This window comes from Elephantulus edwardii, unplaced genomic scaffold (genome assembly GCF_000299155.1).
Source record: "Elephantulus edwardii isolate Elephantulus edwardi_28Jun2011 unplaced genomic scaffold, EleEdw1.0 scaffold00103, whole genome shotgun sequence".
NCBI classification, from domain to species: Eukaryota; Metazoa; Chordata; class Mammalia; order Macroscelidea; family Macroscelididae; genus Elephantulus; species Elephantulus edwardii.
In genome coordinates this window covers 11,759,641-11,776,646 of record NW_006399853.1, presented here as the reverse complement: position 1 = coordinate 11,776,646, position 17,006 = coordinate 11,759,641, and the positions used below count along the sequence as shown (strand labels likewise).

The window sequence follows — 17,006 nt, the reverse complement described above, 5'->3', positions numbered from 1 at the left end:
GTCTCTGGTTCTAAAGCGCAGGCCAGGTGAGCTCATTGCGAGGAAGCAATTGCTGTGAGTGCGGGGACCCCGGGAGAAGGTGCCCAGTTACTCGTGGGGCCAGCGGCAGACGGACTAGGTTGTTGGGAATCCACAGGACACCACCCCACAGTGGTTGTGTTCATTTGTGGAGCTGCACACGCATCCTCGCCCTCCCTCCGCCTTGTTCTCCCACAGTAACAGACTTGCTTCTCCTGTCTAATCTTGAGCTGCCGTCAACTGGCTCTCATTCAGTTTAGTTTTTAAGGAGGGGGAGGCTCCTGGGGCCGGAAAAGCTCGCCAGCAGCCCCCCAAGGGGCCACCCCTGTCTGGAGCAAAGAGGGAAGAAAAATCAGACACATGGGAACAAACAACTCTGGGCAAACGGACTTCACCTTCCTCGACCCTGAGATTAGAGGAGCTGAGGCTGTCTGGCCACCACTTGACAGCTCCGGAAGGGATTGCAAGCGGGTCCAGGACAGAGTGAGTGATAAATGCAGGCAAAACCTCAAAACCACAAGAAGGCTAGGCTTACTGATCTTAGAGACTGGTGGAACCCCAAGACTATGGCCCCCGGCCACCCTCTGAGCTGCACACCCCTGTGCACAAGAGATATCACAAAGCTCAAGCCAGACCCCATCTAGGAGGGAAGTTTCTGTTTGGGTAAGATGACAACAGGCAGGCTATTTTTGGCTTAAGATTCAAAGATTATCTCAGTGCAATATTTTCTGGGGTTCATCTACCCTCCAAGACTACAGAATCTATAAGAATTGGAGATTCAGTTCCGCACAGTTCAGTCAGGGGAGCCAGGCACTATTCTGCTTCTTTCTTGGCAAAGGAGGCAGCTGTTCACAGAGGTAATTATCCACACATTTCCTATCCCACTTTCTCCTTCCTCTGCTGCTCCACAGAGACCAAACGTGGTCCTCTGACTGCCACTTGCAAGCTTTTAAGACCTCCTGCACTGCACAGCCACCTGGGAGACAGAAGGGGAGCACCAGACAGGCTACCATGACAATGAGCAGGAAAGCCCCAGGAACCGACCGCCTGAAATCTCTGCACCAGGGAACCAAGCCCTGAGCGCCGGGTTTCGTGCAACCGCAGGCCCAGCAGCTGTTTTTAAAGTATCCATCCCACAGTGTTTCACAAGTGTGTGTAACAGACAGAGGGAGGTCTGGAGCTGTAGGTCACAAGGTCACTGTGAGTCCTGAAATGACCACACCTAACACCATCAACAGTCACAATCAATGCAATTTCCCATCACAGCCCCTCCCCTCACCCCCTGCCCCACCTGTCCCGGTAACCAATGAACTTGAGTCTTTGAGACATGTGCCTTTTTGTGTGAGGTCAGACAGATGATACTTGTCCTTTGCAACAATCTCATTCAGCATAACGGTTGTAAGTTCCTTCCTTTGTCCTACAGGCCATGAAGTACTGTCTTCAGGTCAGTACAATTCCATCGGAACACACACGCTCCCAAGGCAGACAGTTCCGGTGTGGGGAGAGTCACATAAGCTGCTATCAAAATGATCCACTTTTATCTTGACGCTTAAGCTTTGCTGTCTAGTTTTAACATGGGTATTTCTAGGGAGAAATTTCAGCCTGGCCTACTTAAGATTTACAAGTTTAATTGACGCTTGATGCAAAGATCTGTAACTCCAAACTAAAGTTTGTACATTCTTTTGAGATATTCATCTCACACACACTCTCTCTCTCTCACACACACACTCTCTCTCTCTCTCTCCCCATATAAAAATAGACTGATGTTGTTTGGTGCCATTTGGTGTTGTTTGAAGATGATTAAAGGGAGCTCTATATGACATACTAGAACTGCCTCATAGGGGTTCGAAGACTGTGATCTTCAGGGAAGCAAACTGCCATGTATTTCTAAATCCTCAGAGTGACTGCTTCTGAACCACTGACTCGTCTTTCGGTTAGCAGCCAAGGACTGCCCCACCAAACCATCGGGGCTCCTCATCAGGCCGGGCGAGGAGGCAGCAGCGTGTGTAGGGAACACACCCTTGGACGGGGGATGGGGATGGGGAGCCAGCGGCCTCAGCTCAGCACCAGCTCCAGCTGAGACCCTGACTTCTCCCACTGACGCTGTGTGCTTAGGGCCGCTGCGCTCCACGGCTGTTCTGGTTCTGAGGACACATGACTTACTCTACAGCACCATGCCCCTGCTCTTATGGCACAGTGGTCATAAGGAACGTATTTCTGGCATATAACAGAGGAACATACCCTCACTCATACTTCATTCTCACAGAACAAATCAACTAATTAAAAAAAAAAATCGGAAAAGCTAAGAAGAGGAGGAAGTCTGTGGCTAAAAATACAATTCCATGGTCTCAAAGTGGATGGTCCTGAGCTTGTTATGAAACCGCTGTTAGGCGTTTCTTTCTCTGTGTACACAAAGTCCTCTCCTGTAATTCCCTTCTTTAAGTCAGTCTGTAAGGAGGTCACTTTTCTGAAATTCTCAGCCTATCAGAGAAGCTGAAGGGTATTTCATCAGTTGTCTCTACGGGGACGTTACTTCTGCCAAACTGGGATGAGTAGTGGAAGCTTGACATGAAGGAGTCGGGAGTCCGGCTGCAGTGACAGCCGTCTTTGGGCACAGCGTGACCAGGGCCAGCCGCATGGGTGTGGTAAGCATCATGGAAGGACTCTGGGGATGAGTGGTAGTGTCCGGCTGGCCCCGAGGCGGACGCAGAGCTCTGGAAGGGGCCGTTCGACATCAGGCAGGTTTGAAAGGATGTCTTCCTTCCCAAACCTCGGTGGATGTCCAACTTGGCAATGAGGGGCTTCCCCACGTTCACCTCCTGCTTCTCTTCCACCATCTCTTCCAGTCCTGAATACTGATATGACAAGCAGACCGTGAAGACGAGGTGCTCCTGGAAAACAGGAGACACAGGCTTTGTTATTTTTAACAAAGTAACTTCCAGGGAGTCAATTTCGACTCTCTATGGCCCATGTGGCAGGAGGAGTGCCTCCAGGGCTCCCCGCGCAGTCATCCTGGTGGCGCAGGCCACTTGGTGCTTCTCTTGCAGAGCCACCGTTCCTCAGTGAAAGCCCATGAACCTTCAAATACCACTGACTAGAACACACCACAAAACAACAAACACACTCCTCCCTTCCTCAGGTTCAAGGCTTCACTGAACTAAGGCCAGCTACATTTATCTTCCTTTTCCCTCTCCCAACACTAATCCTTAGAGATGAGCAGAATTGAGTGTCCACTAGTGGTAGTTAAATTCTAGAGCTCTGAAACTGTCTTCCTGCTGGATAGCAAACAAGATCTTTCCCAAGCAGTGGGGTGAGACAAATGTACCCTTCCCCTTGGCTCTGAGATGGGGAATCACCCTTTAAACAGAAAATCACATGGCCTAGCCACCCAGGTTCAAAGCAAAAGCAGAGAAACGTGGAGGAATGCTCCTGTGCGCCCACAGGTGGAGAAACAGAACGGAGCCAGATGGGCAAAGCCTGTGGTGGGAGGAGGCCTCGATCAGCTATGAGCTGGGGCTGCAGCGTTAGGCCCACTGTCCTTGTGACTGTCATTAGCGACTCACTTCTGTCCTTTAATGTTTCTGTTGGGCTGATAGAGTACACAGCCCCACAGCTAGGAATAAAAATGTATCACCCATGGAGAGCTAGAGTATCATTTGTAACACAGCTAGAAATGAAAACAAAATTAAAAGAGTAAGATCAACTTCTCTTATTAGGGTAGATGCCAGGTTTACTACATCTTGTCACAGATGTAGGAGAGGCCTCCCTGAGGAGGATGACGTTTAAAACCAGAACGTGCTCCATGCCCCACCTTCTCCAGCCCTGGGGAGCTGACAACGCCTACTCTCTCAGGCCAGTGCCAGGGACCGAACACACTATGGAGAGGCCCCGTGCGGTCCTAATGAAGACTGCTCAGGCCTCCTCCAAGCTGACGCCCCGTGACGCCGCACAGCGGGCCTTCCCACTTACGAGGTTCCCCATCAGAAGTGGGGAGCAGGATCTGCGCTCACCTTCAGCTTTTGCAGGGAGCTGAGCCGGGTGTACAGGCAGTGCTTGGGGAGGTCCATGGAGACCAAGTAGCTGCCGGTTTCCTCCGGGGTCCCCTTATTGGCATCTTTGGGATCAATGTCCAGGTCCTGTGATGATCACAGACAGTTAATTACAAAACCAACATAAAGAAGCAATACAGTCTACACCATGGATCCTCGTAGCAAACACCCTTCACTCTGAGCTTTGGCTTCAATAGGTTGACTCCATACCTGGGACTAAAGTTACAATGAAAAGAACATTCTATAGACTTTACTATGAATTGTTTTTATTTTGCAAAGTATCACACTAAATTTTACTTTTTAAGATGCACACAAAATAAACTCTGTATCTAAGTGCTTGGAAAGAAAAAAAAACAAACCAACTAGGTTTCAAGTCTTCGAACATAGCAAATAAGACTCAAAGACATTTAATTATGAATGGCTGTAACAGAAATGTATAGTTTTGGAGGAATTCTAAACCCAGTGCTAACAGCACTCAGCCCTGAGAGTGCAGAGTCCTGCCGTCTTTCTCCCAGAAACCTGTGAGCCTGGCCAAGCTTCCTTGTAAGGATCAGCCCTGTTAGTTCTCTCACAGAGAGCTCCGGGCTTCTCTGCAGTCATCACTTCCTGGAAGGGGACAAGGCACTGATGCGACTGGAGTGGTGAGGAGAACGATGGGCCTGGCCGAGTCCGCCCAGAGCTTCCACCTCTGCCTGATGCACAGGAGGCAGATCTGGTTTCATTTTCAGGCCAAGGCCAGACCGTTTGCTCTCACACAAAGCTCTGTCTCCCAGGAGCTTGAGAGAAGGACAGAATAACTATGTGGCTTTTTGGTCTCTTTTACTTCATGCTTATTTTCCAGTAGGTTATACCCTGACAGGAAGAGGGCACTACTCGTTGGTGTCTTCAGAAGCACACAAAAGAAATATTGTCTCTAGAAGCTTGGAGAGAAGAGAATTAGATTTCTGCTGTTCCAATATTCTAAGGAGCTCTGGTGGCCCAGTGGTAAGAAGCTGTGCTGCAAAGTTAAAGGCATGTGGTTTGAATCCACCAGCTGTTCCTTGGGAGAAGGATGGGCACTCTCTTCCTGTGTGACTAACTGCCTCTGAAAACCTGCCGGAGGGTCAGCTAAGGGTCAGTTCCGACTCGATGGCACACAACAATGATAAACTGAGACTCAGGTTGCTGCAATCATTTATTTTGGGAACAACAGTTTTTAAAAGGAAGTTATTGTTAATATATGTCTATACAGCACATTTCCCTCTCCATTTAATATCTTCTTTAATCTTTTTCGAATATCTTAGTAAAAGAAATTAATGACATCTTTCCTAAATAAATGTTATATAGGTATAAAATTGACAAGCTTAAAGTATTTTGGCAATTAGTTTTCCAAAGTTATGACTGTTGTTAATAAAATGCTGATGCGTGTGTATTTCAGCTATGTTTACCATCAACGTTAACTTACTCATCAGTAAGTGAGGACTTATCATTGCATCCTCCAAGAAAGAAGGGGGACTTACGAGTGGAAAATCGGTGACGTAGGCGTCGCACATTACTATCTCGGGCGGTCTGTGGACTATGCTTGTGTAGATTATCATGACATTGGAAAACTCAGCTGCAAACCCGAGCTGAATCTCAACACCACACTGAAACTTAAGACACATACTTTCCGGAAGTTCTGAAACAAGAGAGTAAGAACAACTTATTTACGGAAAGAGAGCTTGGTACTTTTTCTGATGATTGTTGGGTGCTGTGAGGATTCAGGCTCGTGGCAAACCCATGACACGGAGGAAAATGCCCTTACGGACCCTCCCAAGCGGCTTTCCCCATTTTACAGACAAAATGTTTATTAATGGTAGAGACAGGACAAAAAGAAGGCCTCTAATTGTTAAAACAGTGCACAGGCCTTCGTACAGGAAGATCTAAGAGAGTGCTTATTACCCAGGTCAAGAACAACGGGAGAATTTAAAACTGACCACAATTATAGCAACAATGAAATGATAGGATGAATAATTTAATATTGAACACCTGAATATACGTAACACTGAACAGATCAGTGTAATATGTATAATTGGAACATTTGTTTAGCATGAAGATTGTCCACTAGGCCCAAATACTTCCCCTACACAATGAGGAGAGTTGTTTATAGAGCAGGAGGAGACTTTACCACTTGACGTCAAGCAGAGCAGAGGAGAGGAGGGCAGACGTACCGTGTGCCTTGGCCCACTGCAGATTCCTCACCAGTGATTCCGCGGTGCACGCCGTGCCCTGGATTGGGTCAGTGAGGGCTCTCTTTTCAGATAAGCTACTTCGGATCTCTAGAGCTTGCTTGCCCTTGGTAAGGTGACACTTTCCCATATCTACAAGAGACCAGGTTATTAGGTATTAGTGTCGAGGCTACCAATCCTTTACTTGTGGTTCAAATATTAGGCCAAGACTTCTCCACTAACGAGGTTACAGCCTCCATGCTGTTTGTTCACTCAGCAAACATACACTGAACACCGACCGTGAGGTGGATGTAGTTTTAGATGCGGGAAATCCATCACTGAACAGAGAAATAGATATATGGGCTCCCCGCCCACTACCAAAAGCCCCTGTTAGCTTTTGAGTTTTTAAAAAAGTCTAGTAAAAATCTCTTGATGGGGGTGGGGTGGTGGTGAAGGAAATGGAAAGGATCTGTGTGGAAAGCAATGCATTTGAACTTTGTAAATAAATCAGAATAAAATTTTTTAAAAAATTAAGAAAAAAAAAATCCCCAAACTCCTAATGTCCTAAGGTCTTGAAATTCACAAAGAGCTGAAAGTATCTTTCTCTACCAGAAGAGCTGTCTTCATAATATCATGTCCACATTTGGTTTAGAAATATTTTCAATTAACAATCATATATTTGAAAAGCATTAAAACATTAGGCAATAATTCTTCCCATATTTATTATCGTGGCATTTAGAGTTCAGAACTGGTCAGCACTTTAGAGAACACCGCTGAGTATTCTGCAGCAACATTCATACAAAACGTAACGTAAGATCAATTTTACATTCCATAATTAAATGGGTTAAAAGTTATATTAAATTTTTTAAGAACACAGAAAAGCTCAGAAAGTTATCACTGAAACTCAGACCAAGTAGGTGTGGAGTAAATGTGAAACCAAGTAGAAACATTTCAGTATATAATGGAGGTAGAGACTGGGGAAGCCCCAAGACTGTGGCCTGAATCACCCTTAGAACACAGACCAAAACTCACACCTGTGACTCAACTTCCAGCCGAAGAAAGGGAAGTCTTTGAGGTGAACAATAACATTCACTTCCTCGAATAATCAACCGAGCAACAGGGCAGTACGGAGCTAGGGATAGAGCTTAGAAGGCAGGAATGGACAGACAGAAGGACTAATGGAAACGAGAATCAAAGGAAGAAGTGGGGAGAGTGTGGTTACAATGTGGGTATTATAATGAATGCCATAAAACAAAACATGTCTAAGTGGGTGAATGGAAAACCAGTTAGCTGGGTAAACTTTTACTCAAATCACAATGAAGAGAAAGAAGAAAAGAACTGACAGTCTGAAGGTTTCTTTTTAAAGCAATAGAACTTTTTTCCCAAATGAGAGCTCCAAAAGCAAGCAGCCCAACGTGAGGGAGAAAAGGAGAAGTCTTTGGTTGAGTCTATGGAGGAGGGAGGAGCCCGCAGTCACGGCAAACAGGAAAGTGCTTAGGTCAGGTGGCCTCGGCCAGAGAGCTGCACTGAGGAAAACATGACACTAAGCAAATGTGACCCACAGCTGTTAGGAGGCACCTGACCTTATACTCAAACTGCCCTCGGCAACATCCCATTTCAGGCGGGCTGGTGTGTTAGAGAGCTGCCTTCTCTGCGGGGTGACTTATAACCTGGCATTTCTGAATGGACACAGCAGTCTGCTGATACGTTCAGTCCTCACTGAGGACCTGACGGCTGGGGCAGGCACCAGGCAGGGAAACGGGAGGCAGGGCTGACGGCTTCTAGGATCATGGCCTTCCAACAGGGAGAATCTTAAAACTCTTGGCTTAGATTCATCAAGGGAAAACAAGCAAACAAAAACAAACCCCATAAAAGAGAACAGAACCCAGCTTCACTGAAGTCTCCGAAATTTCCATGGTTTTCTGTCTCTGATGTTGGGAGGCTGCTTACTGGGCAAACATTTTGCAGACAAGTACCCTGGGCGGCCCCACAGGCTAACTAAGGAAGACGGGGCTCGGAGGAGCAGCCCTGCTTGTTCACAGCCGTGCCGGGCCTGCCCTGCAGCCTAAGGGTGCTGCACAGACGGCACCCCAAATCCACAGGGAAGGAAGGAAGCAAGCAGTTAACCACAGAAGTGCTGCTCCTGAACACGGTGGGAGGAATGCACTGCTTTTATAAAAGAAATGCTAATTCCAAACCTCACACATGACAGACAGGATGAAACAGAACCGAATGGGACCCAAAGAATGTCCTCTAGGGTTTCAAAATGTCCTTCCCAGTTCAGTCATGGGCAAAACTGGGAGAGGAGAATCCTGAATTGTAAAAGGTGGACGATTTGGAATGATAATTGATAACCAGAATGGGATAACAATTGTGGGTTGATACCCTTTGGAAAATTGGATCGCCCTCTTAGGATACCAGGGCCCTGAGTGTTGCCTAGCAACCCAATCTCTTGCTTGACCGTCATAAACCAAGATGGTACCTGACAGGGCCACTGTGAAGGGCTGTCCCTCTCCATGGTCCTGACCACAATCTCCTGCCCGGAGGAGCACTCCACCTCCCCCAGGGCTGAGGCTTGTAGTTGTGCCCACTCTGGCTATGGCACTAGTATACCCGCATGGCACAGGCCTGGGTCTGCTCCAATTCTGCTGGGTGGGGCGTGACTGACTGCAGTGGTCTGCGGTCATGGATGGGCCGTGACCGAAACATCCAGGTCTGTGGTCCTGGATGGGCCGTGACTGCAGTGGTCTGTGGTCCTGGATGGGCCGTGACTGCAGTGGTCTGTGGTCCTGGATGGGCCGTGACTGCAGTGGTCTGCGGTCTTGGTTTTCTCTCCCCTCTTTTGGGTAACTTTCTCTATTTTCTGTTTTTACCTTCTGCAACTTCATCCAGTAACACAGTGATTTTCTTGTCTTCTAATAATCTGTCTTTCAAGAACTTCATGAAGATCCCATTTGCAAGGCCAGAATGCTGGATTTCAAAAGCTTCTGCTCCTTGACACCTTAAAATACAGTAAAAGAAATGTTTAAAAAAGCAGACAGCTGCCACATGACGAGAAGAGGAGCTTCCATAAACCTGAGGCATCTCTCCTCTACCGCCGGCATCCCCGGTGGAAGGAGGACTCTTTGGGCAGGAGCATGTGCTTTGGTGGTACGAAGACACCAGGAGAGTAAGCGACATGGTCAAGCACTTAACATTTTTCTACCAAGATGACCAAGGAGGCAAGCTTATGCCTGCTGTTGTCAGTCGCCATCACGTCGATTCTGACTCACAGCGACCCCATGTCAAAGGTTATTTCTAGGTCTCCTGATCTACCATAAAAAAAGGGAGTCCTCCAGGAGTAAAGGGATCTTTCACATGAAGCTTCTTACGTGGCGTATCCAAACACGATATTGGCAGTGACTTTCAGAGCATCCAAGATTGGAATGGTGTCATCATAGTCATTTCTAGTGGGAGGAAAAAGGGAGAAGGGAAGAGACAAATATGGACAATGAAATGCAAACTTTTTAAAAGAACACAAATGATAGTGTACAGGTACTTCCCAGGTTTTGGACAAGACCTGTTGTAAAGTGTGTCTCTGAGATGTGCAGATGAGATGGAACAGGTACATGGGTTTTTCATTCATTCTTACTTGAGAGCAAGAAAATGCTCAAAGCCTTTACAACGATCTCAGAGCTACCTGAGCATCAAGTAAAGGTGATGGCGGGGAAGAATGTGATGCAAGTAGTCAACTCAACGGCACACAACAACAGCAACACCACCAACAGGGGTTGGTCGGTTCCAGCATTTCAAAGCAAACACAATATAAATCACATTCTGTGAATCAGAGACTGCCTATAATGAAAAACATAATTTAATGCTCTTCCAGTATGCAGACTTAAAAATGACAGTTTAAATTATCTACCTCGCTAAAGACTTCTGAGACAGAGGACAGTCACATTTTTTTTAGCTTTAGAAACAGAACTGGAATTGACCTCCAGTGTTAAATTCTGACGGGCAATAGAGTACAATAAACCTGTGAAACCCCCATGGAGTGATCCTTGGTCCTGTTCCTTAGTGACATGATGGCAGCCAGCTGCGACCCAACTCTACAACTTAGCCGCTTCCCCTAAGTGTTCCCCATCTGCAAGACAGTTCCCAGGGTGCCGGGGCCTGTCCTGTCAGCTCCCCAAGAATGGGTGGAGTAATCCCTGGAGCCATCTATAGGCTTTTTGAGAGTTAAAACCTTTTCTAGTGGGAGAAAATCTCCACACGCCTTGGTGTTCTGCCTTTGTTTACAGCAAATAGGAAAAAAAAGCTAAAACTAACTAAATATGCAATGAGGAGTTACATTTGTTCTCTGGTTTACCTTCTGACTGGTTTGAATCAAGAATCTAAGCTTTATAACCTCAAGGGCTCACTTTCTTCCACAGACTTGACTTACAAAAAATTCTTCCTTTTCTTCTAATATTTTTATTGGTTTGCATACAGTAATTCATATACACTGTGTTTCAGGCATGTGCATTGTTTTATGCAATCGTTCATATACACTGTATTTTATGTAATTACTAGTGACCTATGCCTGTTGTTACCCCGTCTTTTTGGGTCCCCGCTGAATCTTTCCTATTCCTTCATTCCCCCATCCACCCACTAACTGCTGCTATTCTCGTGATCTCCCTCCTTCCCCTTTTTCTGCCTCTTCTCCCATTTCCCTTTCAAACATTTATACACATCCTGTTCAGGTATCCCTCTGTTTTTACAATGATGGTCTTAAGCAGTATTTGTCCTCACGAGACCGAGTTATTTCACTGAACATGATGCTCTCTAGATGGTCCCGTGTTACAGAATGAACTCCTAACGGCTGACATTTAACTAACTGAAACACTCTCTGTTAGTTAGGAGAGATGGGGAGCCTCACCTTTTTCGACACATATCTAACAGGAACACGTTGAGACCCGTTTCTTTTTCTTGCATCAGTTTCAGTATGTTCTGCACACAGAGACAATTTTCTGATCTGTATGGATTTGGAGCATCAACAGGCACCATAAAGCTGTTTCCAAAGTTTTCATAACCATGCCCTGCATAATAGAGCAATCCTGAAAAGAGGGAGAAAAAACCCACACATGATTCTATCATTATCCTCTGAACGTAATGCACACTTATGACAAAAGCCAGGATTTTACTTTCAGGTTGACACAAGCACAGTTAAGAAATACCTCATGGCAGGGGAGCGAACAGGTGGGGAGGGCTGGGCAGGGAGAAAAGTGCAGCAATGGATGAATGGAAATCCAAAATCTCTGTAAATGTTTATTAAAATTAATAAGAAAGAAAAAAAGAAATACCCAATGGCAAAGGCAGCCAATGTGAACTTCATTTGCATGTAAAATTATCTTGGCAATTGTCAATGTAAGTGATGCATTTTTACATCAATAGCAAGATGTTATTCTGAAGTACATTTCAATTATTAAAGCAATCCATTTGCAACCAGTGGTTTACTATGCAATGCAGCTTTCCTTCCTGCTGTGTAAGAAGGGACAGTGGCTGGGAATTCTTTGCCGTCTCATTTGTTCCTCCATGAAACTGGGGTTTCCTGCCCTCCCAGCAGAGAAGGAGCCCAGGAAGTGTATAATGGATGAGATATGAATACCATTCAGATGAGTAATACCTGCAGTACCAAGTATAAAGAACTTCTCAGGTATTTCCATACGATATTACTAAGGGCTTAAAAATATGAATAAATATTTTCTAAGCAGAGAACAAAATATGGAATACTGTTTCCTCTTTTATTATACTAGTTTATTTACAAAATTCCTCTTTTTATATGATATAAATACCATTCATTTTCTACCAAGGGTCTCTTGAATTAGTAACCCAAAATCTGAGTTAATACTGAAACTCAAGAGAAGAATTACATTTTTTACTAAGAAATGATACTGCAGCAACCAATTCTCTGAAAAGAAGCTGGTTTAGGCTGAAAAACACCGAAAGTCAGAGCCATCAGTGTGGGTAGACTGCCTGACAGAAATCGGTGTGGAGACACGTCCCTGTGGCCAGCAGTCTCGAGAGCCCAGGAATGTTGGTCTCTTGCTGTTCTGAACACCATGACTTCTCTTGTGGTGTTTTAAGAGCAGTCAGTGACATTTAAATAGAGAAAGCAAAGGAGAATCCACTGTAGTGACGTCCTTCATTCCCAGAAGAGAACGTGGATTCCAGCACTTAATAGATTCCATGTGGCCCCAGGGGGCAGGACTGAGGCCTTTATTTCTTCTAAACTTTATATAATTGAGATATTTTAGGCAAAGAGACAAAATAGTTGTTGTCAGGTGCCGTTGAGCTGACGCTGACTCACTCTGACCCTATGAACAAGACCAGAAGCTTGCCCCATCCTGAGACATCCTCACAACCTCTGTCATGCTAGAGCCCTTTCTTAGTCATTGTTTCACCTCCCTTCGGGTCTTCTCTTTCAACGATCTTGTCTTTCTCAGCAGATGTCTTTGCACTGTACTACCAGGGAGCCTTTGTTAAAAGGAGCGTGGATATAAAACAAAATATGTATGGTTTAATGATAAATGAAAATGTTTTGTAAACGATTTCTCAAATCATAATAGAACAGAAAAAGAAAAAAAATGAAGCGTGGATAATGAGAAAAATTCTTTAAAGAGGGAAATGTGGAATCTGCAATGGTTATATACATTTAATGTTACTGAGTCAGTCTTAGAGAGTATAGAGAAAAAAAGCGAAGAGTATATACACATCTCACCATATACACCTCTGTCTAAAAGGAGCAGGAACTCGTCGACAGCATTGCGCATTTCAGACTCAGTGAGGTCCAGCAGGGAAACCACTTTGAAATCCAGCTGTCTCAGCAAGTTGGTCAGTTCATACACGTCCACCAAAGGGGCTTTAAGCTTGGGGTGCCCCCAGTAGTTCATATTTCCAATCAGAAGAGCAACTTTGTCCTTGGCTGTTGAAAACCAAAAGGACAGTAAAGATTACCATAAAACCCCACAGAAAAGGATTACTATCTTACAAAGGATGCACACAGACAGTATTTCCTTATTACGTAATGTAGCAGATCAATGATCTGAAGAATAAGAGGCTAATTACGCAAGTTTCTAAAATTAAACTACTGTTCTTGAGAATCAGGCAACAGGAAGAAGTTGAACGTGAAGCAAGCTTATAGCTAATAGTAAATTAATACTTTTCTTGAATTACAACAAAAACAAGATTTTGAAGCAAATTTAAATAGATGTTTGAGACTGGGTTCTCATCATATTAGGTTCTAGTTCACTGACAATGGAAGATGCTAAAAAAATTCAAAGAGGTAGCAGCAAGAGTGCAGAGCAGATTATCCGAGAGGCTGGGCTCTGTGAGGAGAAGCGTGGCGTTAGGATTGGTGGACGATCTATCAACAATCTGCGTTATGCAGATGACACAACCCTGCTCGCTGAAACTGAGGACTTCATGCACTTACTGCAGAGGGTCAAGGACTGCAGCCTTCACTATGGACTGAGGCTAAATGTCAAGAAGACAAAAATTCTCACCACTGGACCAATCATCAGGATGGATGGTGAAGAGATTGAGATTGTTCACAGCTTCAGTTTGCTCGGCTCCACGGTCAACACTCTTGGCACCAGTAGCCAGGAAATAAAAAAACGTATTGCGATGGGAAAGTCTGCGGTTAGGAACCTCTCTAAAGTACTCAAGAGCAACGGTGTCTCTCTGGATACTAAAGTGCGCCTGATATAGGCCATAGTTTTTGCAATCGCTTGTTACACATCAGAGAGTTGGACAATGACTAGGGAGGATAGAAGAATTGATGCCTTTGAGCTGTGGTGCTGGAGCAGAGTATTGAATGTACCATGGACTGCCAAGAAAATAAACAGATTCATCCTAGAGAGGGTTAAACCAGGCTGCTCCTTGGAGGCAAGGATTCTGGGGCTTCGTCTGACATACTTTGGACATGTTGTAAGGAGAGACAGGTCTTTAGAGAGGGACGTCATGCTGGGTAGAGTAGAGGGACAGTGCAGAAGGGGAAGACCCTCTATGAGGTGGATTGATTCAGTGACTGGGGTAATCGGGATGGGTGTGTCAGAGGCAGTGCGATTGGCGCAGGACAGAGCAGAGTTTAGGGCTGTTGTACATAGAGTCGCAAACGACTCAACGGCACATAACAACAACAGCAGCAGCAAGAAGGGCAGGGACAGGAAGAATTCCCATCAGAGTGAGACGGGCTGCCAGAGGGGAGAGGAAGCTGCTTGGGAGGCACTGTCCTTTCTGCTCTTTGCAGCAGCCCATGGCTGCTAACTCCAACTCGGCGAGATCCACCGCAAACAAGAGTGCACCCCTTCCCCGCCTGCCCCACCCTCACAATCTCTGCCGTGCGGAAGGCCACATTACAGCCACTGTGTCAACGCAGCTCATCGAGAGCCTTCCTCGCTTTCACTGACCTCTACTTTTCCATTCATGGGGTTCTTTTCCAAGGACTGTCCCTTCCTGAGAACATGACCAACGTATGTGAAATGAAGCCTTCCCATTCTCCCTGCTACGAAGCACGCTGGCTGTGCCGTCCTGGTGAGACGTGGGGTCTGTAGACACTCGGCAGTTCGTTTTCTGACCTTGGTGGATGGAGCCCGCTCAAAGGTTGTGTGTTCTGACACAGTTGTTAGGTGCCGTCCACCACAACTCATAGGGAATCTTCAAACAACTCCTGTGAACTGTGACCTGTCCCACCCCTCCTCAATCATGCCGGAGCCCTCTGCCACAGTCAGTGTCAATCCAGCTTGTTGCGGGTCTTTCTCTGACCTCTTCACCTTTCCCAGCACGATGTCTTCTTCCAAGGACTGGCCCTCCTGACAACATCCCTGAAATGGGTGAGAGGATGTTTCGTCCTCCTTGCCTCTAAGGGGCACCCTGATTGCACTTCCTCCAGGAGAGAGAAAGGGCAGAAAAATGCCCCACTTTCACTGCTGTCCTGAAATCAGCCGGCTTAATCAGGAATGTAGCCTGTCCAAAAAAGTTATGAAGGGTGGCCATAACTCAGTGCAGAGGTCTTCAAAACTGTACCTTTGCTAGCTTGGAAGGGGCCAAAAGGTCCAAAGACTCAAGCCCACCCCACGACCAAAGTTTTCTCTTTGTTTTGGTGAGAAGTGGTGGTGATGACAAAAGGTGACAAGAGGAAGGGGCAGTGTAGACAGCGTAGCGAGTGCCTGACAGGGCATGGAGAGTACAGGTCACCAGGCCACCACCTTCCACACAGTCCAGACCAGGGCAGCGGGCAGGGCCGCCTGTCACAATGTGCTGGGAAGGGTTTATGTATAAATTATGATGAGTGCTACTCTTATGAAATGGGAATGAGCAACAATTATCACTATTGCTGTGATATTAGCTATGCGTAATACGATTTGAGATGTTCTGAATTATTAAGAGGAAGAAACTTCACCAAAATTCTCTGAACTTTCCAATAAAAGTCACTCCAAGCCCCATACAAATGATAATATCTTTTATATATATACATATATATAAAATCATTTATCAAGACAACGTAATCCACTGGGAGCCCTAGGTCTGCTGACGACTGAAAAGCTGATGGTTTGAACCTACCTAGACCCCCCCCAGCGAGATGGACTGTGAGGCAGTGGGCTCGAGTGTGTCAGAGATGAGGAGGAGGATGGCACAGGGCTCAGAGCTGCCGTTCATAGGGTCGCCATGAGTCATACTTGACTCAACGGCACCTAACAACAACCACAACAACAGAGGCTCTGCAGGAAGACCTGGCTATTTGCTCTGGTAAAGATCACAGCCTAGAAGACCCTAGGGGCCAATTCCACTGTCACACAGTTGTTAAGTGCCATCAAGTCGCAGGTGACTCATAGCGACCCTATGAAGGAGAGTCCTTGACACTTGGGTGTCTCTTATCCTCTCTCCAGGTTCATAGGGTTTCCAGAGGCAAAATATTATGGAAGTGGATGCCACTCCTCCTTCCACACTTGTTTTAATCAGGGAGCTCCACCCCACTCTCTGTCTGCATTGGGTAGCCAACCATTAACTCATTTGACACATCAGTGTCACAGTGTTCAGCCTCACAGCAACCACAAGTGACAGCTGTATGGCAACTTGTACACCAGGGCTACATGACCTAGAGGAATGTCTGAACAAAAACAACTCTGTCACACAGAGTCACTATAAATTGGAACTGACTTGACAGCAATCACAATAGAGTGTCATTTATATTCATGGTATTCACTCTGAGAAATGCAGGGAATCCTCAGTTAGGTTCAGGAATCACTAAGGCACAATGATTAAACACCAGGCTGTTAACCAAAAGGCTGGCGGTTCACACTCACTCAGAAGCTCTGTGGGAGACCAGGAGGTGGGCTCCGTGAGGACTCCAGCCTAGAGGGCCACGCTGGGCAGTTCTAACCCATCACTGGGGTCTCGGGGAGTCAGCACCAATTCACAGACACCTCGTAACAGCATCTACAGCCGGCGTCTATGGAAGCTCAGACACAGAGTTTCTACTAAACCGCCTTTGACTATCCTCACTGAAAAAATTAAGTGTTCTGGATGAATTTCAATAGGAAGCAGCAAATATATTTCTGCTCTTAAAATGGTCCTCCAGGGGTGGGGGTAAGGCTGAGAAAAACTGGATGAAATATGTTTATGGCATTGAAGTCTATGGGGGAGAGAATATTTAAAAGTATTATATTTTAGGGCATTATGTTTATCGTAGGAGTATGCAATGAGGGTTGCAGAGTGGATTATATTTGGGGGT

The 17,006-nt window shown here is 45.9% G+C and overlaps 1 protein-coding gene across 1 annotated transcript in view; it reads right to left on the bottom strand.

The window, feature by feature from the left end:
• Positions 1-2,477: 2,477 nt before the first annotated feature.
• MALT1 (mucosa associated lymphoid tissue lymphoma translocation gene 1) overlaps positions 2,478-17,006 on the bottom strand; it is a 43,048-nt gene continuing 28,519 nt past the window's right edge. Inside the window, exons 10-17 of the mRNA XM_006891747.1 lie at positions 12,993-13,196; positions 11,151-11,328; positions 9,625-9,699; positions 9,127-9,254; positions 6,257-6,406; positions 5,567-5,724; positions 4,029-4,154; positions 2,478-2,909 (exon numbers count right to left, since the gene is read on the bottom strand). Of these exons, the coding sequence (XP_006891809.1) occupies positions 2,478-2,909; positions 4,029-4,154; positions 5,567-5,724; positions 6,257-6,406; positions 9,127-9,254; positions 9,625-9,699; positions 11,151-11,328; positions 12,993-13,196 (1,451 nt within the window). The remainder of the gene's footprint in view (positions 2,910-4,028; positions 4,155-5,566; positions 5,725-6,256; positions 6,407-9,126; positions 9,255-9,624; positions 9,700-11,150; positions 11,329-12,992; positions 13,197-17,006) is intronic.